Source organism: Bolinopsis microptera, chromosome 3 (genome assembly GCF_026151205.1).
Source record: "Bolinopsis microptera isolate Bmic1 chromosome 3, MBARI_Bmic_1.0, whole genome shotgun sequence".
Classification (NCBI taxonomy): domain Eukaryota; kingdom Metazoa; phylum Ctenophora; class Tentaculata; order Lobata; family Bolinopsidae; genus Bolinopsis; species Bolinopsis microptera.
Window position 1 is genome coordinate 7,881,768 of NC_087074.1, and position 27,974 is coordinate 7,909,741.

At 37.0% G+C, this 27,974-nt stretch overlaps 4 protein-coding genes across 4 annotated transcripts in view; 2 read left to right on the plus strand and 2 right to left on the minus strand.

Moving 5' to 3' along the window:
* LOC134812251 (2-oxoisovalerate dehydrogenase subunit beta, mitochondrial-like) overlaps positions 1 to 27,974 on the minus strand; it is a 704,467-nt gene that overhangs the window by 284,682 nt on the left and 391,811 nt on the right. The gene's annotated exons all lie outside the window — the stretch shown is intronic.
* LOC134812244 (uncharacterized) lies at positions 2 to 4,881 on the plus strand. Its single transcript, XM_063819515.1, has 2 exons — positions 2 to 209; positions 428 to 4,881. The coding sequence occupies exon 2, from the start codon at positions 1,110 to 1,112 to the stop codon at positions 3,732 to 3,734; it is 2,625 nt and encodes an 874-aa protein (XP_063675585.1). The 5' UTR covers positions 2 to 209; positions 428 to 1,109; the 3' UTR covers positions 3,735 to 4,881.
* Positions 4,864 to 27,883, plus strand: LOC134812233 (transcription elongation factor SPT6-like). The gene is made up of 34 exons (XM_063819500.1): positions 4,864 to 5,335; positions 5,462 to 5,551; positions 5,777 to 5,841; positions 6,366 to 6,497; positions 6,645 to 6,796; positions 7,125 to 7,224; positions 7,340 to 7,500; positions 7,717 to 7,825; positions 7,989 to 8,135; positions 8,300 to 8,484; positions 8,807 to 8,925; positions 9,077 to 9,495; positions 10,733 to 10,888; positions 16,877 to 16,996; positions 18,266 to 18,347; positions 18,509 to 18,623; positions 18,766 to 18,891; positions 19,105 to 19,237; positions 19,435 to 19,572; positions 19,694 to 19,861; positions 19,998 to 20,122; positions 20,499 to 20,712; positions 20,821 to 20,955; positions 23,832 to 24,015; positions 24,229 to 24,347; positions 24,540 to 24,726; positions 24,903 to 25,048; positions 25,175 to 25,321; positions 25,440 to 25,584; positions 25,721 to 25,848; positions 25,957 to 26,082; positions 26,217 to 26,947; positions 27,091 to 27,237; positions 27,454 to 27,883. Exons 1-34 carry the CDS (start codon positions 5,185 to 5,187, stop codon positions 27,485 to 27,487), a joined length of 5,436 nt encoding a protein of 1,811 aa, XP_063675570.1. The 5' UTR covers positions 4,864 to 5,184; the 3' UTR covers positions 27,488 to 27,883.
* On the minus strand, positions 14,933 to 19,528 carry LOC134812249 (uncharacterized). The gene is made up of 3 exons (XM_063819524.1): positions 19,457 to 19,528; positions 16,240 to 16,320; positions 14,933 to 16,085 (listed from the first exon to the last, which is right to left on the minus strand). The coding sequence occupies exons 2-3, from the start codon at positions 16,318 to 16,320 to the stop codon at positions 15,027 to 15,029; spliced, it is 1,140 nt and encodes a 379-aa protein (XP_063675594.1). The 5' UTR covers positions 19,457 to 19,528; the 3' UTR covers positions 14,933 to 15,026.

Sequence of the window (27,974 nt, forward strand, 5' to 3'; positions counted from 1 at the left end):
CCATGACAAGTATTTTTACCAAAGCTGGGAGAATCGGAAAGCCAGTCTATGACAAATACGCAAAGCCGTTTTTGAATTTCAATTTTGAAATGTGGAGGAAACATCCTGTTCAGTACGCAAGCGTCATGAGTATTATTCCGGTGTGTTATTTGCTAATTGCAGATTCAGACTCCCGCTACATGGAGGCAGAAAAACTTGCGGGACCCCCGGTATGTTAAACCGTTTCACTGACCCAACAATAATTTAGTATTTTAATTGTTAAACCACAAAGCTTCTTTTTTTTGGTCTTTATCACAATTGGTGAAACAAAGCAACAGCCCACTAACCTAATTGCAACATACATATCTCATTGATTAGTGTATGTAGACGATAAATATCACGTTGGTTAAAATAATCATCAGGACTAAAATGTTGTCTCTCCCCGCAGATTTACCGTGTTCCAAGAAGAGAGACAGTTCCTTCCTTGGAGGAATTGGAGGCGAAGTACGGCAAAGTATAAATAAGAGACATGCTCTTTCCGTATTAATCCTGGACTAAAAACTGTGTAAATATTGTGTCCTTTCAAGGTTTTTATGAACTAAGATGTCTTGGTAGAATGGCAAGAAGCTGATTAAATAATTGAATTCTAAGGAAGGCTAAGTAAGATTGTAGTAACTTAGTTCATTATTTATTATATAATCAATCGCTCCTTTCAACTGTGATCAATTTGATAATTAAGATCAGACGGGCACTATATGATTTGATAAATTAAATGAACTATGAAGTAGCCATATCATCTATATAATAATACCTACTAATCTATAAATATGGTTAATTGGCTTTATAACTGAATTGTGTAGTTTTTTATCATTAATGATTAACCCCATGACCTTCATCTAATTGCTGGATAGGAAAATATATTTTGGTAACTTTCGATTAAACAAAATAATAATCATCATTCGTTCGTAATTTTCTGTTCTCTAGGAATGATACACGATGAGATCAGTATAGTAATCACAAAAGTTCAATGAACTTCGAGTGAATTGGACTGTACAGTTTCAATTGTTTAAATTGATCGTCTAAACATTTTTAAGGAGTCATAGCCAAGCTAACTACTTATCATTACAGCAATGGAATGGCAAGTAACTTCCGCACCGTCGAAAGAACATTGCTCGAATTTCAACGATGACCTCACTTTCAGAGTTGAGTTGTTCAGTGATATCCTCAATCCACCCCTGGCAAATCAACTTGGTCGAATCGAATGTGCTCTGAACGTTCTTTCGAGGAACAATAAAATGTCTGTCAAGACCATCAGTAAAAAGACCAAGAAAAATCATAATCATCATTGCAATCTTTGCGAAGAAAATTCAATTTACAAGGTACCTCTGAACTGCGAAGTTAAATTTACTCAATTCTCTAAACTCACTTTTAAAGATATGGAGGATGCTTTGTTTTTGAGAGAATCTGCAAAGTATCAATCTCACAATAAACTCATGAAGCTAGTCAATTCAGAGCAGGACCTGTTTGAAAACTTTCTTGGTTCATTAAACAACAAGTTCTCTATGGTTAAATCTAAAATCCCAAGTCCTTGGTATCAGCACGCTCATCAAAAGTTTGATCAAGCTGTCATGAAAGAGTACGGAAATTGTGCAAATAACTTCAGACTTTTATCAACACATGTTCTAAATGTTTCAGTGATTTCAATTGCATCACCTTCAATCGAAATATATGGCCAACTTCTTGCTTATGGCAACATTTTCAAGATTAAATTACCTAAATTGGGTCAGCTGATTAAAACGGATCTAAGTGTTTTACACCGACCACGTCATAAATCAAAGAAGACACCTTCTGACGGGACTACACATGAAATTACCCGAGCTGTGCCTTGTAGAGAGCAAAGTCCGACTCCAAGTGGAATTGTCACAAACATTACAGAAAACGCCAGCATCGATCAAATTGTGCTCCAAAATGGAGATGTTTCTAATACTCAAAAGGTTCAAGATAGTGAGAGTTCTGATAAAAACTTGTTGCATTCTCTGTCCTCGGAATCGAGTCCAAATGATTCTACCCTTGGAAATGAAAAAGAAAGAGATTCCGTTGAATCAGCTAATCGTCCTGTTATAAACTGTTTGAATGACTCATTAGATATGGAAATTAGTGATATTCCATCGTCAGAGCCTATGCTTGAAATGGAAAACACAATTTCTGACGACAGCAAAACAGAAAACGTTTTGACCGCCTCTGATCTTCCTGCATCAGATTCAACTAGTGTTCTTGTTCAGAATTCTGACGAAGCAAGCAATACTAATGCGGATGGGAATGATGCTGCAGATACAGGTAATTCTGAAACAAACTCTTCCCCTAGCTCTGTGGTGTATAAACATGTCAAGGTTGCGATATCACAGGACCTCGATGTTTTTATCACTGATGTTCCTGTTAATGATTTAAACGGTAAGGATCAGAAGACTTTGACTCACGATCATGTCAAAGAGTTTTTACTTGGGCTGAAAGTAGCAGAATGCATTGCTGACATTGACTCTTTGTGCCATGTTTTCAGCGTATCCCCTCCAGATTTTGTCCAGTCTTTCCTATTCAAAATCGATGTTGTGGTTCAAGAAGACAAATCGAAATACTTCAAGATATCAGAACCATTACCTCATGGCAAAGTTACTGCCGAATCAGTAAAACAAGATATTATGTCAGATATTTTGATAAATTCGTGTCGTAATATAGATATTGGCCACGAGGGTGACGCCAACACTGCTTTTATGCAGTATCTGGACGACTGTGGTACCCAGCTAATTGACAAGGCAAATTCAAACTCTGACGTGAAAACTCAGCTGCAAGACTTTGTCGAGCCACTCAAATTCACGTCATATCTTCCGTGGAGAAATTTAAATTCTAAGTCTTTAGATAACGTACTGTACTCACTGTTCAGTGTGTCAGATACCAATGTTATCGTTCATTCTAAACAACCCTTCATGGTTAACTTTGAGGACAGTTTTGAGAAAGCCGTTATTCTCGTTAAACCTCAATACTGTTACGAATATGGATTAGAAGATATCACGCACTCAGAATACGCAGCTCTTTACCTTAAAACTTTACTTCTGGAATGTGTGGGAGCTATTGTTTTCCACGTCGATATGAAGACGTTCAACATAGTCCATGTAGATAAGTTGTATTTGGAGGAACTGTCTGACCTCTTCCCAAGAGCAGAAGCAATCGGAAGGCTCACCTCATTTTTCGGGCTGCTCCACACTTTGCGAGAGGGAATACACGTTTACAGTCATGATATCAACCAGGCACACGGTGTGCTCTATGAGGAGCTGCAAAGCGAACATATTCAAGCTGATCTCGTTCTAGACAAGGATGTCTCAATGGAACTGTGTAAGATTGTTAGGCCAGTGCGACTATCCAGAACTAAGTTGACCTCCTGGCAGAGACACAATGTGAGACTGCCTATGTGTTTTCTACCAAGGAAGAATGGCACATATCTTTGCCATGAGTATCTCTCTAAAGAGACTTGCTCTAAAACGGGAACATGTGCTTTCGCTCATTTAAATAAGGCACAACTTGAGTGTGAGCTTGGAGCAGTGGAGTATGCGAGATTCATGGAAAACTTTTTGAAGCCTAAGGGGGATAAACAGATTAACCAAAACGAAATGAACAAAAAGAATCCTAATTTTGGAAAGATCCTTCATAAGAAGCACAGGCATCGGAAGAAAGGTGGTCCCTCACAGAAGAAAAAAAGTTGAGATCGTTTAAATTGGCTTTTATGTGCGAGGTAGTTTTGCTACGGACATTTTTAACGCATTGTAATTTATTGTTTTATTATTTATTTTTATATTTGATGACGATGTTTGACGTTTTGTTTATGTTCAGAATTATTGACCAACTTTAGTTGTGTTTAATCATATCATCTTTTGGCTGAGAATGTATGTTCACCAAGGTTACATTATATAAGTACGAGTGAACCAAAAATATTTTTATGAATAAATTTATTCATGTAACGTGATAAAATGATATCAGTTAATAAAGTCATAGTTCATGCTGAACTAGGGGCGATATCGGCTTTATTAATCACTTGCAATGGTTCCAATATAGTTACCTACATGATCTTGGTAAATTCAATATAAAATTCTCGTGTCCATTATCGCACTCATACCCTCTTCAACCTTCAAACCCTCCAGGATCAGACATTATTATATGGCAGAGGAAAATAAAAAGAAACCATGTAGGGCATGTAACACTTACACCGACCAAAAGAAAGACTTTTTGCAGACAGTCAATAGATTTACAAAGCCTAAACGTGTACATAAAGTATGTCCACCGGATCGAGAAGAGCTTGGACGTAACACGTGGGGATACCTGCACACCATGGCTGCCTATTGGAAAGATGCCCCTTCCACCAAGGACAAGTCGGCCATGCGCACATTTATCAGGCAATTTTCCAAGACTTACCCATGTGAAGACTGCGCATACGCGCTGCGAGTCTGGATGAAGAGTAATCCCCCGGATGTAGCTTCACAGAGTACTTTATCAAGATGGTTTTGTGAGGCGCACAATGATGTGAACGAGAGGTTGGGCAAGAAACTATTTGATTGTTCATTGATTGAACAACGGTGGCGAGATGGCTGGGATGACGGTTCCTGTGATTGATTAAGTTCTACAAGTTTTAAAAGCGGTTTGACGTTATATTGAAATTCAAGATATTGGTGAATTCATCATATTGTGACCTTTTAATGGAAAGGTGTTACTTTTACAATGACGTGATGACTCGTGAATAAGTTAGAAGTTTTGAATGAATTAGTCATCATTCAACTTTAAGTCAGCATGATTTACTGTGTTGTAGATTATTGAAATTGTTAATGCAAGTTCCTTGGATATTGATTCAATGATAAAGTTTTGGCTTTTACTTTTAGTAGAATTATTTCTTGTCAATAATCTAAATTTGACTGGACATATTATTCTAGTACAACTTGATTAAATGATGTTAGGAAACTTTTTAATTTATTCCATTTATGATCCAAGCTTTTCTATATTATCAGCAAAGAATTGGAGATCATCATTATATCTCCGTCAGGTCCAAGTATCGGGAAATATTTCTATTCCTGATATCTGAGAAATATCTGACATTAATTAAATTACATTCTGTAATTGTTTCAACCTTGAATCACCTTGTTATTTTGATCACTATTTCAATAGATGTCAGAGTTAGTTGACAGTGAAGCGGAGGTAGGGACGGATGAGGAACTTGATAATATGAGTGGAAGTGGGGACGAGGGGGCCAGGCCGCAGATCAGTGATGACGAGGAAGAGGAAGAGGGGAATATGAATGAAATACCAAAAGACATGGGTCAGTGAGAATTCTCTAGTGTATTTAATTTTGCTTTGGTGAAACGTAGAAGTTTAATATGAGCATGCAACTATAAACATTGATGAGTTAGTATCTTAAACAATGTCTGAAATCATCAAATTTTAGAGGATTTTGTTGTGAATGATGGGCAGAACTCTGACGACGAAGAAGGAGAGGTCCTTCAAAAGAAAAAGAAGCGACGGAGACATCTTTCGGGTAACACACACCTAACCTGTTAACCAAGGAATTAAGTTTTTGATCGATAGACAATAGACATTATACATTTAGACTATTAGATAATGGCATAAATCTAATTCAAGTTAATTTGGGCACTAAAAGCCCATTGAGTCTTCTGACTTTCTGAAATTTGAGTTAATACATCCAAACATTCTAAACCTGCTAAACTAAATTGTGATTTTCGATTTGATATTTCCCTTTCAGAGGAGGAGCTGACTGATGATGATTATGATTTGCTGCAAGAAAACCTGGGGGTATCAGTAAAACGAGTGAGTGAAGTGTATACACTGTACGGGTATCGTGTCTGGTAGCTTGGCCCAGTATGCGTAACCTTTTAAGATTAAAAAGAAAAGCTAGTTCAATTTAAATCTTTCATAATTCTGCTCTTGTTATGTTTGGATGTAGGTATATAATTGTGGTTCTTTCAAGCATTCAAATTGAACTTACCATGTTATGTCTTGAAAGGTTATGCCTTGAAAGATTCAAAATAAGTTCTGTGTCTGATGTCTCATCGAAAATCGCATGTTCATTGCAGAGTACTGTAAAAATGTATTGTATTGTATGTTTAATAGAACGAACTAAGTTGAAGAAAAATGGAATTGAACTTTGATTTCCATCATACAGCTGTTCCATCTACCGCTCGAGAACCAACAGAAGTCTGCTCTAAATAAGTGCTGCTACTATTCAACTGGATATTTCAAATTCGTTGAGCACTCAGTTTAACCCGAAGCACATTAAGCAACAAAATAATATAATGATATGAAAATCTACCGTTGAACAGCATTATTTGCAGAAGAAGTACACTAGGGTTCGACTGGAGAGCAGTGACGAAGAGGAGGGAAAGCAGCCGGGAGACGACAGAGATGCCCTGGCCAGGGAGTTGTTCGAGTCTGAAGATGAGGAGCCCGTTGAGGAGAGGGATCAGGTACTGTGTGGACACGTGACTTCTCATTTTGGGACCTTTTTGAAATCATGTTGTGCGTATGTTATTTGCTCACTAATGCAGCTGATGTATCCTGAATTCGTTATCAAATGACAAACCATCGGCTTTATCCCTAAAATTACTTTACAGAGTCAAGAGGTGGACAAAACACCTAGCAACAGAGTAACACTGGACAATGTGGTGTCAGGTGACAGTGACACCGAGGTTGATGACTTTATTGTGGATGACAAGGGGCGACCTGTAAGGACGGAAGATAGATCCCACTATGGCAGTGCCAACAGGTAACCTTGACCTAAAAGTAACGTTAGAAAACTTTAAGATCAGTTTAATATTAAAAGTTTCCCCGAAATCTCATACGAAATCCAGATGCTTAAGTTAATTTAGTTATTGCCTGATCAATCATAAAGTTTTAATTCCGCTCGCGCTAGTAGTTAGTACTAAAGTAGGCAATCAAATTTAAAATTTCCACCGTTCATCTGCTCATTCAGTAGATGTTTTAAAATTTTAAAAGCTATGATATCATGTAGGGCGTCCTGACAATTTGACAAACAAAATTATACTGTCAGTTATAGCTAACAGTAACTGACTTATCAAGTTATTGCCTTGCAGTGCGCTTCGAGAGGCTGAAGAAATATTTGGTGATGGGTTCGATTTTGATAAAGTACAAGAAGAGATGGAAGAAGAATTTGATGAAGACGAAGAAGATGACGTAAGTTATAACCTTCATAATATATAATAGATAAAACTAGAATTTATGTATTTACTTTAAATTATCCTCTTCTTGATCCGATTAATATAGGCGAATTTAAATTAACTTTTCCCAGTACGACGATGACCTCGATGGTGGCATTGACGGTGGACGGAGAAAACGAAAAAAGAAAAAGGCAGAGGTCAATATCTACGATATCTATGAGCCGTTTGATCTTGAAAAGGGGCACTTTACAATGCAAGATCACGAGATTAAAATGACAGACTTACCCGAGAGGTTAGACATTTATCTATGAAGGTTGCACAACCTCTTTCTAGGGATATTGGTGGTTCCGCACCGGGTGGATTGACTGCTGCTAGAATTCGTGATCAATAATTTTAAAGAAATGCTACTGTTCATAATATTAAATTATTTATAAACCTTGCTTAAATAGTCTATAACTTTATAAACCTTGCTCTTGTTTAAATTAACTCACAAACCTCGCTATATCAGGTTCCAGTTGCGGTCTCACCCTGTGGAACAGGCTGACGATATGGAACTGGAGCAGGAAGCTGCTTGGATATTCAACCAGGCATTCAACACCCGACCAGTTTCTTATCAGGTCAGCATTGTTATATGTCATACCGCCTGTAACTCTGTAATGACTCTAGCTGTAATCTGGAAGTTTCTGGATGCTTTAGATTACATAGTACGTACAACTCTGTTGATAAACATAGTATGTTTATCTTATAAATGCCTCGCGTGAATAGCGTTCATTTTTGTAGGGTGACGTGGACGAGTTTGGAGAGATTATGATGTGGACCTCCAAACCAAAATCTGCTGAGGGTAGGATCAAGGGGGTGCTCAAACTTATCAGAAACGATAAATACGAGGTTGCTTTCATTGCTACTTACAGAAAAGAGATTATTCAGGTTTGTCATTAGATTATGTCATTTAATCTAGTTGATGTAACTGCACTGTAATTACTGTAAGACACATAATATCGACACGATGGGCATTAATGTTTTTAAGGCTTGCCCAAAACAGCTAAAATTTGAGTTGTGATGAAAATAACTCTCATTTATCATGATTGCAGGACGATCTGACGGTAGACGATTTATACAAAATTTATGCTTGGGACGAGAAGTGGATGAGGCTGAGTAGAAGGAAAAAGAAATTGAAGAATCTCATGATGAAGGTACAGCAGTATCAGTTTGAACGGACTAAAGAATCTGCCTACATCAGAACGGAACGCATTCTTGAAGCTGAGGACATTGACAGGTATTGTAAAACCTAAAACCTGTAAAATATTTAAACATTTCAAAATATTTTACTATACTACTAGTCCTGTTTTATACAATTATGAACTATGAGACAGCGTTCATGTTAGTCATGATAAAAACTTGGTAATCGCACCAAAGCTGTGCTTCTCCACAGTTGTTGATAAGTTGATAATAAATAAATATGATTCTGCTACTTCAGGAGCTGCTTAAGCTCTTAATTTGTTTTTGCTTTTGTAATTCTGCTTGAAGCATACTTAATCCAAATGTACGAAACCTTTTCTGGTATGATTTAAAACATCGGTCACATGTACATCTTTCAGAGTTGATACGATACAAACAGTCGAGGAGTTTAACGATGTCAACGCACACTTTACCCTTTATTATAGTTCAGATATTATTGACCTTCAGAACCTCGCAAAAGCTAATGCTACCCTTGATGGTATGGACAAAGTATTTGAGGAACCATCATGATCAGACATAAAGAAATATGTGATCATTGATATACAGCATTTCAGCATTAATGTCAATAATTACGTTGTTTTAACGTTCGACCACCGTACTACTTTCAATCTAATGTTGGTCTTAAACAGGTTTGGGTACAGCAGACCAGTGCAAACTGAGTCAAAAGAGGAGCAACTACAAAATGTGCCAAGAGAAGAACTTGGGAACCCTTGTTGAAAGATTCGGTCTCACAGCACGGCAGTTTGCAGAGAATCTCAGTGATCAGTATAACCGACACTCAGTGGAACAGTTCACCCTCATGCCAGAAGAAACGGCTGCTGAGTTTACAGACAAGAGGAGGTTCTGTGACGAAGCTAAGGTTCTTGAGGGTGCTAGGTACATGATAGCATGTCAGCTATCTGCTGAACCGAGTGTGAGGTCGTGTGTTCGACAGGCATTCTACGAGCGTGCTCTACTCACCGTTACCCCAACTCAACAAGGAGTAAGGGAGATTGATGATCTTCATCCTTATGCTAAATTCAAGTTTATAAAGGATAAACCTGTCAAGGTTAGAGTAATTTTTGTTCAATGATAATAAGCAGTTACATCACTGCTTATAATGTGATAACATTATTTTCACAACTTTGAGTTGTGAAAATAGTTTTATCCAACGAGTTTGACGAGTTGGATAAAACGAGTTACACTACCGAGGTTTGACTGAGGTGTGTAACTTATGTTATCATATTATAAGCAGTGATGTAAATGCATTATCTGATGATCTACGAAATGATGCTAGCGAATGCAGCATTTACATCGGAAATTAACGACCGATAATATTACTACATATAACATTCCAAAGTCAAACTTTCTAGAGGACACATCCTTATCTCTTAAAATTGTAACAAGTCGCTGAGATGTTGCTAATTATTTTAAAAACAGAAAGTGGCATAACTTATGTTCTGATAAATATTTTTGCTTAAAATTTTACAGAATGTCAATAACAAGTAGTCAAACATTTGTGGCAAGTTTTGTGTGAGTGTGAGCTTCACTGAGCTTATTTGACCAATTTGAAATAATTAGCAACATCTCAGCGACCTGTAACAATTTTAAGAGATAAGGATGGACCAGTGCGATAACAATAGTTATCGCACTCCTATTTACCTGTTAATCACAGCCTAAATGTAGTACCAGGGAGATAACAACAGTTATCTCCCTCCCAGTTATTGCACCCCTATTTAATGCATTATATTAGCGTAAACAAGAGTGAGATAACAACTTTTACATTATGGACAGTTACACACTGATCATGAGAGAATCTAGTTTCTGTTACTTTAAACGATCAAATAGTTTTGATTTTTAAATTCGAACTTTGGATTGTTGTGATCCTGAAATATTTGGTGGTAACTATGTACAAAGACGAAGACTTTCTTCAATGATCAACATAATTCACGAAATTAAAATATTAAAAGAACAATTATAATCGAAACAAAAATACAATGAATTCGCAATTCAGTGTAAAAATCGGTACAAATTAAAATGGTCACTAAAAAGATTTACAAAAATAAGTACACAGCGTCACAGCGGATAGTAAACAGTGGCTATCTGAATTCAATTTCAAATATCCTAGCAATGTTGCTGACAAAAACAGAAAATAGTTCCTAAAAATGTATTGCAATAATACAGTGAGTCTTCATTTAAAATCAATTAACCGATTTCATAGGAAAGTTCACATTTAAACTCAAATCAAATCTCAAACTTGTTCATATTCGCATAGTTTTAGTGTTTTATCATCAGTTCTTATTCAGGATCTAACCGGAGAAGAGTTTTTGAAAATGTGGGGTGCTCAAAAGGATGGTTTTGTGAAACTTTCTCTTTCAATCTGTGATCGTGGCTCAAAAGACAGTTACTTTGAGGAGATAAAAATGTTTTTCTACAGAGACGAGTTCAGCAAACTTGTGCAGGTTTGATGAATAATTTTATTGTTTTTATGTAATCAAGTAATCAGTAACATAATGGATGCATTAAAAATAGTGAACTGCGATCAGACTCTGTCAGTCTCACAGTCTGTCAAACATACATAGTACATAAAATCTGCAAATCATAAAAATACGGTTTCAAAAATGAAATATTACACGATTTTGCTTCAGGAGGACATTCTTATCATTCAATATTTTATCATGTTTTTTGAAATAACAAAGAATACCTTATTTCCCAAAAATTTGAGCGGGCCTATCACCCAATTTTTTTGCACACAAATTAATTGTTAAAATCTTTTTCGACGACTAAAATTTTTGCTAACCAAAGTTTTGGTATTTGACCTTTCACCCTAAGATCCGCGGAAGGATGACTTTCTCTTCATATCCAAGCGAAATAATATTTAAAATTTTAGTTTTCTGAACTGTCATTCGTGGCTTGAACATGTGAAGGCTTATTTTGAAGGAACGGAGTTTAAAAGTCAAAATAAGAATGTGATGGTGCCTATAATATATGGTTAATTTAAATTAGACTTCTTTGGTCCGGGTTTACAGCAATTCTGCACACCCTTTCTTGTTCTCCCGAGAGTATGTGCCGCTTAGTTTGATAGATCTAATTGAAATTTTAGAGGAAAAATCGTTCATTTTTTCGAAGGAATTATGCCCAAATTTTTGGTTGCCCAAATGATTGCCCACATTTTTCGGGCTCGTATATATTGAGCTCAATATAATAAATTTTTGGGAACTAAGGTAATCAAATACTACTTCATTCGCCTTCTCTTCAAAGAGATATCCTGACTTGTTGTGATTTCCTCTATTTGTCCTTGCAAAGTGAGCAGCAGATTTAATTGCTCTGGAGAAATATTTCGCCCTGTTAAGCGTTTCATGTTACTGTTCACTTTATTTAGATGTTTGGAAACATCTTCCAAGCTCGATATGATCTTTTCAACTGTTTCATCGAAGATCATCCGACGAAATAAGCTCACATCCACGCCTCCCTTCTCAGTGATTTCACTGATCAGATTTCTATACCCTTCTTTTGCTTTATCTAAAGGTTCCGCGATACGCTTTGCTTGCATCATTTCCCATTTTAGTTCATCTATACTATCTTCTATGTCGTCTGCATCTTCTGCCCTTACAACAACTCTAAGGGCATCAGCGACACCCTTTCCGTAACGTTCAATTTCTTCGAATATACGGAAGATCCTTACCTCCAAAATGGTCTTATGCCTCCTTATTTCTTTGGTGTTTAACGTTTCTCCCTGCTTTCCTGCCACAGGAACCATCTTAAATGGTTCAAGCATAAGTGCTTTCCATCTTAAGTATGATTTTTTACTTTCTTCAATACAACCTAATGCATTTTGCAGCTCACTCAAGTCAATCATTTCAGGAGTTTCCAAAGCATTCTCCCAACCGTCCTGAAAAATTATTTTTATCACAAAAATTTGTGGCTGCATAGAGTACCGTTAGGGGCCAGGTGTATTCTGAACATTAGAGGTGCACTATGGACTATCGTGGTAGTACAGGGATACAAAACTGGGACATATTTCTAACGACTCAGTAGTGTGCATAACCTACAGAATTATGTTATTAAGCTTTTAAATTTAAAATTGCAAAGCATTCACCTCATCTGAGCTTAAGCCATCACTTCTGCGATTTCTGGAGCAAGATTGCACAGCCATTGCTATAAAAATAAACAACTTATTAGCATCCATATCTAACGGTTAAAATTGTAGCTGGCGTCTATTATGACTCGGAAATCATAATTTTCGCTTATCCAATTAATTTAAAAGATTAAACGTCACATTGTATTCGATTTTAGTTTTGAAAATCAAACGAAATTTTTATATTTTGAAAAATTTAGAATATTGTGATTAGTTACAAAATCGAGTGTAAGTTTATTCAATAACAATACTAAAGATATTCTCACAATAAGAACAGACTAACAGCAGAATTCCTCACATTTTTTCGCTTATAAACGCGTAAAAAACTATCATAGAATTATTATAACAATGCAAAAAATATATATAATATGTATATTGAAAAAATATATCATGATTATTATATATAATAATCATGAATTAATACTTTACTGCAATTCTCAAAGATTTTTTAACTATAAAAAGTGTTGACTAAAAAATGGTGACATTATAAAACACAATTTTAAAAAATAATAACAACGGCAATGATCAACACACAATATAAAAGGATCATTTGATCCTAAATTAGAAACAACATAATCCATTTCTTGTGTGAGAGGACACTTGGGCAACCGGTGGATTGCTATGCGTTGCAACAACAAAGTTAATAAAATACTCACAATACAAACAATAATTCATCTAATGTAGTGTTTGAAAAAATATATCTCTACAAGCTCACTGAATATTTCGTTACAAAATCGCCTTATGACTTGAAAATGGGCGACGAAGCAAACATTATTTTTTTGAACACGTTTGGTAAAATGTTACGTATTATATTATGATAGTTATAGTGTATTGATTAAAAGGAACTAAAAACTAAATAATCAATTGTATTAATCACAATATGTATTTTTAATTGTAGTTGACGAAATGAGAGTCTCCACTCAGTGTGTTAAAACATAATTCTTTGTCGACGTTTCGGCTACATGCCTTTGTCATAAACAGGACGTACTGAAAACTTACATAGCTGCAAAGATACAATGTTAAAATAATCTATTAATACTACGAAATATAACAACAACAAATAACATTTTGAAACACAACAACAATCACAAATTTTTTCCAAAAGAAACATAAACTAAAACGGCTAAAAGAATCCAAATCGCAACAAGCCGTGAACAATTCTTCATACTACTACAAACATTTTACCAAGATAGCTCCTTCATAAAACTGATTAATCAAAAATTATCTAGGTTTATAAGTTCAATATTACATTAACTTCCAAGTATATTTTATCCAATCACCTTCATTTACGGACTCAGACAATTGAGTATTTATTTCTGGGTTTTCACGTTTTATTAGAACCGACTGCCACAATTGACGGTCCACATAGTCTTTACATCTTTTTCGAACTATAAACCGAAACGGTATGTCGCATTGGTAGCATTTGCTGTCACAAAGTGACAGCAAATGCTACCAGTGCGATAAATCCTGCATGATCAAAAACATTTGCTACCAATTAATATGCCAAATATGTAATAAGTCCTACATTGGGGAAACTGGTAGGTTTAAAAGAAGTAGAGCCTGGGAACACTACAAATCAGTAAGGGATGGCAACAAATCTACGGCCATGGGGAAGCACTACCTAGAGGAGCATGCAGACATTTCAATGCCAAACATACCGTTTCGGTTTATAGTTCGAAAAAGATGTAAAGACTATGTGGACCGTCAATTGTGGCAGTCGGTTCTAATAAAACGTGAAAACCCAGAAATAAATACTCAATTGTCTGAGTCCGTAAATGAAGGTGATTGGATAAAATATACTTGGAAGTTAATGTAATATTGAACTTATAAACCTAGATAATTTTTGATTAATCAGTTTTATGAAGGAGCTATCTTGGTAAAATGTTTGTAGTAGTATGAAGAATTGTTCACGGCTTGTTGCGATTTGGATTCTTTTAGCCGTTTTAGTTTATGTTTCTTTTGGAAAAAATTTGTGATTGTTGTTGTGTTTCAAAATGTTATTTGTTGTTGTTATATTTCGTAGTATTAATAGATTATTTTAACATTGTATCTTTGCAGCTATGTAAGTTTTCAGTACGTCCTGTTTATGACAAAGGCATGTAGCCGAAACGTCGACAAAGAATTATGTTTTAACACACTGAGTGGAGACTCTCATTTCGTCAACTACAATTAAAAATAAATGATTGACCCACTCATAAGAGCAAAACAAGATTACCAATCACAATATGTACTCAAATAACGGAGTAGTTCGCTGTTTATTAGTCTCATGATTGAAATACTATATTAAAACTTTTAATACTTTCAACACTGCTATATAACAAATAATTTGAGCCTGAAGATGGCGTTGACGCCGAAAATTTGCCCTTACTCCTAACTTCCTTGTTTCACTTGTCCTTGTCTCTTCCAACCGGATAATATCCAGATATCAGTATTACAATATGTACTATTATCGTGTATCATCCTCATTCCATTAAGAATCTATCACAAACACTTACAAGTTCTTTTGCCCTCTGTATTAATTTGTCTACTATTTCATCTGTTGTGAGGTCCATAGCCTTAGCCTTAGCACGTTCAGTTATATTAAATTTACTTTCCAAGTCGACCAAATCTTCTATAATTCCTTCAAGTTCTTTGACGATGTTATCCAAGGTCTCCTTCGGTGACAAATGAACTTTGGCTTTCTTCGAGATTCTTTGCGAAACTTCGGGTACGTAGCTAAGAAGTGAACTTATCACGTCAATCAAGTTTATTGAATCTTTGTTTTCTGTTAGTTTCAGTGAGTCTCGAAAATCATCCAGGTCATCAACCAAGACTGGGTAATCTTCGCGAAGTTTTTCTAATGATTCTTTTAGATTTTTAGTTTCTTCCATTTCCCACTCAAGCTCATCAATGGCGTCTTTGACCGTCTTGTTGCTATTCTTAAGTACCTTTTGTAGGTTCTCCATTGCCTTTAAGATTTCTTTTCCATAAAGGAAAACGTTTTTAATGACCCTATCAGTTCTTACTTCTAGTTTCCTGTACTTCTTAGATATTTTCCTGGCATTTAAAGTTATCTTGTCTTTATCATCAGAAGGACCCATAGTATCCGCTATGTTTCGTAAGCTTTTTAACCATGTCTTTATTTTTTCTTTTCTATCTTGCGTCTTGTGGTTGACTTCGTTTCTATCTAGCCAGATATCTGACTCATTAAGAGACTCCACTATCCCTCCCTTTGCAGTAATTATGCAGGCGTGTCCACGCTTATATGGAACATTTTCCGAGAGATATCTTTGATTTCCTTCCTTATTCAGGTAATAGACCGTCAGGTAAACTCTAGTTTTGTCACTTTCAAGACCAATGGAATTCGGTGGATCTATCGTATTCTCTTCAAGATGTGCCAACTTAGTAAATCCTGGCTCAACTTTAGCTTCAACTGTTACTTTAGCTTCATCTTTAGATGTTGTCTTGCAATCCGCTTTAAAAGAGGCTTCCTTACAACCAAAACTAGCCTCAAAACCAACCTGTTTTTCCTTGGACGATTCCTGAACTCGTGCAAAATTAATTAATATGCATGCACTGCACTGGGTACATCACATATTTGTTTATTCTCCAACTGGAATATGCATAATTTAATATTCTATTCTATATGAAAAACTTAAAGGATAGTTCAAAAGCTATGGTTTATTAAAAACTTACCGTAATTTGATCACCCGTAACTCGGAACCAAATGTCTTTCTCGAAAGCACTTGCTACGCGTATACCCTCATGATCACCCATCTAAAAAAGTAACAAATTAGAACTGTTTTAGTTTTGATACAAGATTGTACTGTTACAGAATTGAGTATGTACGTATAACTGTTAACTTTTTTCTGTGATTTATACAATTTGTAACTTAGTTAATATTTTTAATCCTTGTCATGCAGGGACAAAAGGATTTCGCGGCGATTTTAGCCAAAAATCGCGATACCGCGAATTACATTTCGCGGTATATTAAACTATACATAAAATTTGTCGCAAATAATGGGAAAAATCGCGATTCCGTACATGCCGCGATTTCCGGTAACTCGGTAATCTGCCGATGCACATCTGGGGCACACCTCGGGCACACCTCGGGCACACCTGGGGCACAAAGCACACCTCGGGCAGAACCACCTGGGGCACATTTCCTTTTGTCCCTGTAATGTCATGTGATGTGTTTCTATCGCTTGAATTTCTGTGCACTGCAGGAAAAACTTTGCTAAATTCAGGACAAATTTTATTTGAGGATTTATATTATAGTATGGGATCTTTATTTTATAGCATTATCAATGACAAATAACCGCTTTTTCTTCAGACCTGGAACGAACAAAGAACAGAAGCTCTTGGTCTTGCACTCAACAAGATGCTTTACCCAATGTTCGAACAGGAACTCATTCAAAAGTTAAAGGAAGAAGCCGCAAACCATTATCTTCAGGTAGCTTTAATTAAACAGCGATATTTTATAAGCCGTGAGATTTCGGAAGAATAGCTAAAACATAAGGAAGGTGGTTTTACAAATCGAAAGATATCGAATGTGTACCTTCTCGGAATCATTTCGGTAATTTTACACAATCCGAGAATCCGGTCTGGACTTTGTTATGAAAGAAATAATCAAACTGGAAGCAGGCAGGAAATGTGATGGCAATAAACTGCAAAACTGATGAGGCGAAGGTTTTAGGCAGAACGGTCAAGAAGTGTTGCCCCACGTTTTATCTTAGGTTTTGAACATACGGGCATGCATGCGTAATTCTGGAAAGCTTCGATGGCACTAGTTGAGCATACTGTAGCTGTGTAAGCACAATACCCTTTACAAGGAGTAGGGACTAGGGAGTAGGGACCTTAGCTGTCATTGGTCTCCAAGAGTATTGTGAATGATATACATATATAATGCATTTGGGCATTCTACTTGAGAAACGACCTTGATTTGCATTTGGGTGAGTGTGATAGTGAGTAGAGTGTGCATTTCCTTAAAACGTGGCTAATCGTCAGCCATATTATGATGTACAGTGTATATATAGCCACAGAGAATTTATGCAAATTTTGTCTGAAATTTTGGTTAACAAAAAGATCCGAATCATAAGACTCTGAATCATGAGAATTGTAGTGTTATCTCATTGAACAGAGAATACTAGTAGCATGAAGGCCTTTACTTTTTCAGCTCAAACTATCTTCCAAAAAATCGGTGTTTTTAATATGTTTTTTATTTTTTGAATATCTGAACATGTAATAAATACCGATTTGAAATTCTACAGCAACAAAAAGATGTTCAATTTTCCAAGGAAAATGGGTACAAGCAAGGCAACTCACAGAAGAAATATAACACAATTTTTCGTTAACTTGTGTGCGATAAGGATAAGGTCATATTATATAGGGCTTGTACATCATGTGAGGAACAAAAATAGTCGTAAACTGATATTTGAGTAATAATCGTCATTCTTCGGAAATGACATGATGATATTAATGCGGAACTTTGTAGAAACCTCACACGCTTAGCTTAAAGTGAATGCAGCTCACTATGTTTACAAATTCAGGCTCTGTACGAATTTTGAATTATCATTCAGTCATAGAAATGATTAAAACAACTTCTCTCTAATGTTTGAAGTAAAGCATCATAATATTATATAATACGTTACAATCAGGTTGCAAATCGCATTATGTCTTCTAAATATACCTTAACAAAGTAAAAACCATATAAACACGTCAGACATGTAAGATGAAATTAAGGAGGTGGTTGCAGATGGCACCCTACACTGTTGAGAATATCGACGAATCATCTCAAGTTCCTGGTGTGTGCTAACATTTAACCACACAATATTATCCCACGATGCTTTTTTAAATATATTATCCTCTTTATCAGCTGTTTTATCTATTTTACCGGAGTAAGCTGTTTTGAATGTTTCGCTATCATGCATCAAATAGATAACTAATTTTAAATACCTTAAACCAGGCATAAGAGTCTTAGGAATTTACATAGACTTAAACGAAATGGATAAACCTGCGTACGGAATACTGATCAATGGGGAAGGGGAAGTGGAAGAAATGATAACTCTACCCTATTTTAGGTATGCGTATCTTGATCCCATGTTGACTGATATTCTAGTAAGAAAACTGAATTAGCGAATAATTTTCTGATCGAATTTATAGTTATGAAGATATTCCTTTTGCGGGCAGTTCATCACGATTTAAATTTATATCGTGCGTCAGGTACAGTCATAGAGGAACTAGCCAAAGTCGTGACCTGACAAAAGGAAAGGTCGCCGATATAGAGAAGCTCAAAGATTTTATACTGGAGCACAAACCACATGTTATTGGACTGCCATGTGAGGGCAGGTATGTGATAATTTCATAAATTTTCAAATTGTTTTAAAAAGTTCGAATTGATGATTCAAAACATCTGCCGCTGGTAAGTGTAAAAATTTCGGTTACCCAAATTTACTGCTGCTCGTTACGATTGTTGTCAAGATTCAAGTTGCCGAGATTAAAACGCTTTACGGACTCCGAAATCTAATTTACACGATTACATAACTCAGACCCCAATTTCAGATCTATGTTCTATCAGAAGGATCTACAAGAAATAGTGACTGCGTTAGAACAACAGCACCAGATAGATCCTATTGCTATTGAGTTAGTCGACCCTTCCGTCGCTAAACTGTACAAAGAAACCACAAGATCTAAGGTATGGTTTATTAATTTTACCCTTATAGTTTAATTAATAACTTTTTTAACATTCACAGTTAATGGCACGTAATTGTCGAATTTTATGTGTCATACAGCTGATATGCCACATTTTCATTACATATAGACATAATCATATTTTTACCAATCAATAATCACTAAGATACTAAACTGATAATGACAGTCGACTGTTTTCAGACAGAATTTCCGAGCTACAAACCTGAACAAAAGATGGCAGTTTCAATATGCAGAAGGTTGCGGGATCCTTTGGTAGAGTTTTCTCAGCTCTGTAACTTCAACAACGATATTTTCAACCTTCCTTGGGGAGCACTTAAAGTTAGTGGAACGTTTTAAATTTTAAGATGAATATGATAAATTAGTATTTTAGCTTATCAGTAATCCATGATGCTAATCGCCAAAATATGGACACAACAATTCGAACTATGAAACTCTTCAGAAGTTTATAAGCCCGGAGCGATTAAAGGAGTGCCTGTATGAAGAGTTTATGACTCGTGTGAACGAAGTTGGAGTAGATCTAAACTTTGCAGTGGAACATTACCACTACCAATCTTTGGTTCAGTTTGTTTGCGGACTTGGGCCTAGAAAAGGAGATGCACTTCTTAAAGTAAGTTTTGTAAATTAGGTGAGGTGATCATATTAAGTTTAGCATGTTAACACTCAGTATATCCATCTGATTAATGCACAACGTATAACTTGACTAATACGCTGTATTCAATTAAAAAACATGTCAATTGTTTCAGCTTTTAAAGCAGAATAATGAGAATCTAGAATCGAGAGCGGCGTTGGTGACCAATTTCAAACTAGGTGGCCGAGTTTTCTTGAATTGTGCTGGCTTTATCAGGATAAATCACGCCCGAGATGACTCGTAAGTGTTTGAAATTTAATTTATGTTGAATTATGTAAACTGTAAACATTACATCTTGAAGGAGCATTCCAACATAGCGACGCGATTCCTTGGAGTTTCCAAGGAATCGCAATATAATGCCTTCAAAGATGAATGCCCAAACAGTTCTTACGTCGCGCGCGGCCGCCGAAATTTGAATTACGGTTTAGAAGATTTATTGTAGCCCCCTGAAACTAGCAATAGATGCGCGCAGCAGCCTTGCTTGATCTCTATAATTATACTGGTACGACAGGTCGACTGGTGTAAGCGGAAAGTACCCGTTCCTGTATAAGCACTACAGCTATTATATATCGTCTAACTAGCTTATCGTATGTGCTATAACGAACCTTTCCCTCAGATTGAATACAGAGAATGTGCAATTGTTGGACTCTACTAGAATCCATCCAGAGACCTACATCTGGGCCACAAAAATGGCGATCGATGCTCTTGAGTACGATGATGACGAAGAGGATTCAAATATCAAACAAAGAGCCATTGAAGAGACAATGGAAGACCCAGAGAAACTAAGAGATCTTGACCTTGATGCTTTCGCTATCGAACTTGAGCGTCAAGTAAGACTAACTGAATTCAAAATTAATTGAAGTTTAGACGATATAGTTTCATTGCATTTCATTTATCTAGATATCACTATCACAAACCGTATCTAACTTAATGTTTAGGAATATCCAGACAAGCGTATCACACTATACGATATAAGAGACGAGTTGACCAACAGATACGCTGACAAGAGGGTCCCGTATCATGCTCTAACTGACGAGGAACGATTTTATCTCTTGTCTAATGAGACTCCAGAGGTTGGTACACGACCATTCAAACATACTGGCGACCATTCAAAACATTCTAATCTCAAGGTCGTGATAAGAATCCTGACTCCTGGGGCAGTCATAATATCAGTGAACCTATGATTTATAAGGCTTCCTTAGACAACAAAGGACAAAACAGAAGTCCGAAATTCCAGCGACACTAGCTAGTGATGCAATGGGTCGGTTTGATCATAACAAAATTGGGAAAATTACTGTGTCATGATACTGTACAAAAATGTTTAAGGTATCTTTGAGTTCTCGTCCATGATGCGCCGCAATTTTTTCATTGGTTGATAAAATTTAGTGAGGCACAAGTCCTCAACGTCCTTATTGTCTCACGAACATCTGTGTAATACAGAGCAAATTGTATCAATGCAATATTTGAGTACTTGAAGGTTGCTCGTATCGGAACTGGAAATTCTAGCACGTAGTTACCCAGAATTGGCTTTCGTTTATAAGATGTTCCCAATCAAGTATTACTAGGATTTCGACTGTAATTGCTTGATTGAGATAATTGAAAATTTGTCCAAACACATTTCTCCCTCTGCAGTGCACACTACACAGGGTCTTCTCAAAATCATCTATTATACAGGGTTGGCCAGAAATAACTACCCTACTGCAACCCCTGAATAAAACAACAATTTGATGAGCTACATATATATTGAGAAAGTTTCGTAAGATTTTGTTGGTACACGTACTCTAGTTCAACACGTACTCTAATGAGATAAACCCTGAAGTTCGACTCTGTCAAACTAGAGTATGCTACCTGAACTCTAATTCGACACATACTGAAGTTCGACAAGATAATTTCGACTTTCGAACTAGTGTATGCTACATTGGGTCTACTCCGACACGTACAGAAGTTCGGAAAGAGAACTGCGACTGGTTGGAAGTGATATTCATAAAAATAAATTAATAAAATACTGCTACGTTACGGAACAGAAATATAACGTCCATTGGAGCATTAACGTCATTAGGCTACAGAAACACAGGACCGTCAAAAGACATTCCAGAGAATAGGAGGAGGACAAAGATGAGATATATAAATTTAAGATCTTCAATCTGTAGAAATCTATTGAAAAACAAAGCTGTGAATGTCGTGTGCGGGTTACGCATTTAAGTGACAGAACGTTTCTATGAGGCTTAACTGATAATGTGTTCTACTGTTTTGATATTGAGATAAAGGACGACTGTTTGCTAAATGCTAATACATATTACATACCACTTGATATGTTCACGTCATGGAGGGAAAATATTTGCCGAACTTGGACTTCAGTTCATAACTCGGTTGGATTAAACCTTATCAACTTGAAATTTCGGCGCAAGTTTCAGACTTTTTTCAAGACATCCAGAAAATACACAATGAGTTCCTAGCCCTAATCATCGACATTACATTGACTACGAAATTGTTAGTCGTTGGTCACACTAGTAAATTAATAATGTCCTTTCAAAGTATAATATATAAATCTTGAATGTATATATCTTTACCTTCCTATAAAAGATGTATGGACTTTTCTATCAAACATGTCTGCCTCAAACCTTCACAGCTTCACCAGTAATATCATTTCCTCATTCTCTCCTGAAACAATTAATGAATTAACCTAATAAAGCTATCTGTCGCTCGACTTTAAACCTTGCAGTGTTGTGTTTCTTTTTAGATGTGAATTTTGGTGGCGAATATATAAGAATATGCTTCGCCTCCCCGCCAAAATCCACATCTTCAATCGCTAGATAGATCTCGCTCACTGCATTCTTCGAAATCTGTACAGTTTATATTCAGTACAGACATATTAGTACAGTTACAGTGTTTTGATATTTGTTAACAGTTTAAATGTTACTGGCTGCAGTGATCTGAAAACTGACACTAATGCAGCCATAGTCAAAGAAGATTATTGTAAATACTTCTGCCTTGTGATGTTACATTTTCTTCTTTTTCAATCTTACAGTATGAGCACTTTTTCTGCTTTCTCTCGGGTAGATTTAAATTTGGCAAGAACAAGTACTTCTCCAGAAGATGAAGCCAATGCCAACTTTAGATTTGAGTATTTTTAAGGTAACTAATTTCAAAATTGGCAGTTCTATGATTGGCCATTTTACCATGACCAGTCAAAGTTTCTCACTTATATTTTATACAGAATTCTATATTCTAGAATAACCATACAAATTTTCAAGTCGTTCAATACTGTCATTTGAAAAGTTTTGTAAGACCTTATTCTCTTATTGCCTAATAAATCTGTTCTATAAGGATTAAATAGTAAAGATTAAGGAGAGTCAATGTATAAAATCATACGGGGCTAAAATTGCAGATTTTAAAGCAACATATTAATTACGATAAACTGCGATAGTTAGTTAAAAGCACATGACAATTAATATTATATATATTCAAAATAACATTATCTAAATTACCAACCTGAAACTGATAAGATGGGTGAAACTGCCTTTTTTTTCATCGTTCTTGATAACAACAAATTAAATGTTGGATGACGAAACTGTTCATCTTGAGCAAAGAGACAAAAATATTGGAAATCGCAGCGGACAAATGTGCTCATTTATAGTGTAATGTAATCAGTAAATACGCAGCGCTCGGGCATGAGACAATAACAATTTGCTCTTGAGTCGGATATTCCGAAATGAAAAGTGTACAGTGTAATGTACATTCACTGACGTCATTGTGATGGGAGATGAGCATATGGCCTCGTGATATAATGGTGGCTTGAACTAACCATTGTATCACTATACTTTCAAGATCATCAACACTTGTTTTAGTTATTGATTAAATGGTTATTGATTAGTCATACGAGGACATTATCACATGATTATTCAATAATCAGCTCACCGTGGTAACCGGGTTTGTTTTTCCTCCGCAGACGTTTACGGAGGGTATAATAACGTTGTGTAAAGTATTCGCAATAGCGCGACGAAAGCCGAAGGGAGACGAGCCAGATATTCAGCCAAAAAGGAATGAAGAGAACGGAATGTGGCAGTGTCCACTCTGTCTGAGAGACAATTTCCCCGAACTTAGCGAAATTTGGAACCATTTCGATACTACAGGTCTGGATTTGAAAACTTAGGACACGAATGATTTTATCGATTTATATTCGCCTTTATTACGTAATTGTTAACACTGCCTAAGCACTATCATTCATTTTTACCTAAAATATCAGGTCTGTGGTCATGATCTTCATTCTTCATAAGATAAGATAGTTGTAACTTGTATCCTCAGTGAAAACTGTTTCTTGATTTTATACCAATTGTTTTTAACAGGAAGTTGCCCTGGACAAGCAGTTGGAATTCATGTGAGGCTAGTAAACGGCCTTAAAGGCTTCATTGCTACTAAAAACATCAGTGATAGCAGAATCACTAATCCTGAGGACAGGATTAAGGTAGAATTTTTTATACAGATTACAGAATGATATTTTTATAATTCTAAATAGTAGTGTAAAGCAGGTTTCACTGGTTTTTTGGTGATAGTTCTGAAACTGAGTTCTTCTACCTAGCATGAAAATGGAAAGTATCGATTTTGATATCGTAGAATTATTATTTATTGCATTTACACATCATAACTTAATTCTCAGATAAACATGCAGATAAACGCGAAAGTTGTAAAGATTCTGTTCGATAAAGTTACTGTTGACTTGTCTTGTAAGTCCTCTGATCTAAATTCCATCGGGATTGCTAAGGACCTTTATTACGACAAGGAGGCTGCCGAGAAACTGAAGCAGGCTAAAAACGCAAAGAAAAACAAGAAAATGAAAGTTAACCGTAAGTGTTAAAACACTTCCTTTTGGACTTCTATCAGCTGAATATCAATTTTACAAGATTATTTCGTAAGAATCTTAATCGGCCAGTCTGACGGTATTTTCAAGTGTCTAGGCCATTTATGAATAAGCCCATGGCCGACTCAAAGTTTAAACTGGCATTTAAAAAACTTATTTCAGAGTACATCAACAGAATCATAGTGCATCCCAACTTCAAGAACGTTACATATGCAGAGTGCGAGAAGTTGTTGGCAGACAAAGAGCAGGGCTCCGTTCTCATAAGACCGTCCAGGAAAGGAACCCAGTTCCTTACTCTCACTTGGAAGGTTCGAGAGCGATGAATTGGCGCGAACCAATCTTAGGAAGTACATTACCATTTAGATAAAGCATCATTTCGTGAATCCGTCAATATACTAATATACCATGGCCCACTGTATAAACACTGTGTGCAGGTTGACCAACAGAATAACATCCTATCTCACGAAGAGATACTTGAGGAGGAGAAAGATAACCAGTTTTCGTTGGGGAAAAAACTCAGAATCAGTGATGAGGAGTTCGAGGATTTGGATGAAGTCATAGCTCGATATGTTGAGCCAATGGTACTAATAATTGCATGCAGAACACACATACACTGTTATTAATCAACTTTAAATCGCGTACCCCCTACCCAGCCAACTTACTTCTTTGTCGTCGGTGATATAACTTACAATTTTACAGGCCAAAAACGCGCGGGATATTATCTCCTTCAAGTACTACAAGAGCTCTACGACCACAGAGACAATGAATATGCTACTTAAGAATGATAAAGCCCTAACTCCTAACCGCATACCGTACTACATGACAGCATCTGCCAAAAGGCCAGGTTAGATTTTTCACCGTAATGTAGACTTCGTGATCCTCAGTCATGTGATGCTTGAGTAACTCCATAATCTCGCTATAGATTTTATGCCGTTGCCCGAGATCTGTCAGCTTCAGCTGATCATATCTCATCCTCTCAGGCAGATTTATGTTGTCGTATATGCCTGGTACAATGCCGCGACACGAGCCTGTCGGAGTCTCTCACATAGGGTTCAAGTACCGCGGCAAGGTCCACACCAATTTCGGATCTCTCATTCGATGGTTTAAGGTAATCCTTTAAATATTATGATCACTGCAAACCAAAAGAACTATAACTTGAGGTAATTTTTCATTCAGTACGATCGATTAGATTTTAGTATAAGGCAATATTTTTCAGGAACACTGGAGCGACGCCCCTCCGATCAGATCATCCAAAGCGATGAGCGCTGTTGGAGCAAAATCAGCCGTAACCGACTACACCGCTGACTTCACTGACTTTACAGAGCCTTTCCAAACTCCCAGGGTTTGTGATTCCTTTGAAAATAAACTACTCGTGGCTTTAATTTTTATTGTAAAATATTCACCAATGCTGAAGGATCTTTAAATTAATGTTTTATGAAATTACTGTTTGTTATATAGCAAATTCATCCTTCGCAGTCGGGGGCGTTCTCAGACGCAGCCTCAGTCTACAGTGGAGGCACTTCTCTACGAACACCAGGTCACAAGACACCTATCCTAACTCCTGGAGTAACACCCAACTATCGGAACACACCCGGCGCTCAAACACCTGGGGCTCGAACACCTGGTGCCAGAACTCCTGGTGCCAGAACTCCTGGTGCCAGAACTCCTGGAGGAAGAACCCCTGGTGCCAGAACTCCTGGTGTTACAACTCCTTATGAGGGTGGGAGGACTCCTGGAGGTCGTACTCCTGGAAGCAGAACTCCTGGACACCCTCCGCCGAGCGGAAGGACACCATCCGGGGGCAGAACCCCCGGCTATCCTCCTCCTGGAGGCCGAACACCTGGATCAGTTGCTAGATCACCTGCTGGAGGTAGAACCCCTGGGCATTTGACACCCGGCAGCAGAACTCCTGGACACGGCACCCCACAAGGAGGTCGAACTCCGGGACACGGCACCCCACAAGGAGGTCGAACTCCCGGACACGGCACCCCACAAGGAGGCAGAACTCCTGGACACGGCACCCCACAAGGAGGAAGAACTCCTGGACATGGTACTCCTCACGGCAACCGAACCCCAAGCGGCATGCCTCCTCCTTCATCTGGTTCGAGGACGCCTGGAGGACGAACCCCTGGTCACCACACACCCGGTTACCACGCCAGCAGGACTCCTGGACAGAGGACTCCCAGACAGGATACCTATCTTCAAGGGTTAGCTTAAATCATATTTGAAAATAAAAACTAGGTCAATCTCAACAATAATTTCTTTATTTGTTCACTATTTCGTCTCACTCGTGCAGTTAAAGCATTATCAATAGTCATGACCTGTAACTAATGCGCTACACTCTCTTTAGCTATTCAAGCAGCAAGAGTCCCCATCCTTCACATCCAAGTCCGCATCATCCGATGAAGAGCCCACATCACGGCCGACACCAGTACCCCTCTCCAGGAAGACCTGGATCCAGGACCCCGATGTCTCTTATGGAACCAGTTCCTCCTCAGTAAGTTTGGTGGCAAAGTGATTGATCATCATACATACCTAGAATGTTCTACTCACGTTGAATTCGCAGCACGACCTACCCTTAACCTCTGACGTTTCTCTATATTTCCTAAATTCAATTTTTAATTCTTAAACATGTTTAAAATCATTTCGACGTTAAACATAACTGCAAATAGAAAATTTAAGCTGGTAAATCGTATAAATTCGTTTTCCACAGGTCAAGCCCAAGGCCAAGAACTCCTGTTGCTTGATGAATGAACAACCTCGGTTACGGAATAGCACCACGACCGTCCCCAAGTCTGACAGTCCCCCGATATTCGCTCTCACAGTCATATCTTATGAGAATCATTATTTTCAACGTAAACTGTATTTACACGAGACTTATTTGGTACAACTACAAACTAGAACTACATACACTGGAAAAAGATTGACACGCGTATTATGCATATTAAATGGGGTAGTATGTACTCTTGATCTTCATAGACATTAGACATACACTTTTAAAGACAGTCTGTTGATTAAACTCTGTCGGAGTTACCCAGCAAAACCTTTTTGCTAACGGGTTTATAGTTTTAATATTTTTTTTGGTGATTATCAGTTTTTATATAGAATATGTTACAATTCATTTTAACACTTTCTGTCCACTAAATCTGCAATTTTCCGACTCAGACGTGACCTAAACTTAAAGGTACAGTTAGGGGTCGTTCACATATTACGTTATCAGCCGAGGGGGGGGGG

Bases quoted from the DNA above. Each gene is read 5' to 3' on its own strand.
- LOC134812244 (XM_063819515.1), top strand. From the start codon at position 1,110: ATGGAATGGCAAGTAACTTCCGCACCGTCGAAAGAACATTGCTCGAAT.
- LOC134812249 (XM_063819524.1), bottom strand. From the start codon at position 16,320: ATGGGTGATCATGAGGGTATACGCGTAGCAAGTGCTTTCGAGAAAGAC. The intron at 16,086-16,239 runs GTAAGTTTTTAA...GCACGAGTTCAG, and splicing joins TTACGGGTGATCAAATTACG to GAATCGTCCAAGGAAAAACA.
- LOC134812233 (XM_063819500.1), top strand. From the start codon at position 5,185: ATGTCAGAGTTAGTTGACAGTGAAGCGGAGGTAGGGACGGATGAGGAA. The intron at 18,348-18,508 runs GTGTGTGCTAAC...ACCTTAAACCAG, and splicing joins CGAATCATCTCAAGTTCCTG to GCATAAGAGTCTTAGGAATT. The intron at 24,348-24,539 runs GTAGAATTTTTT...CTTAATTCTCAG, and splicing joins ATCCTGAGGACAGGATTAAG to ATAAACATGCAGATAAACGC.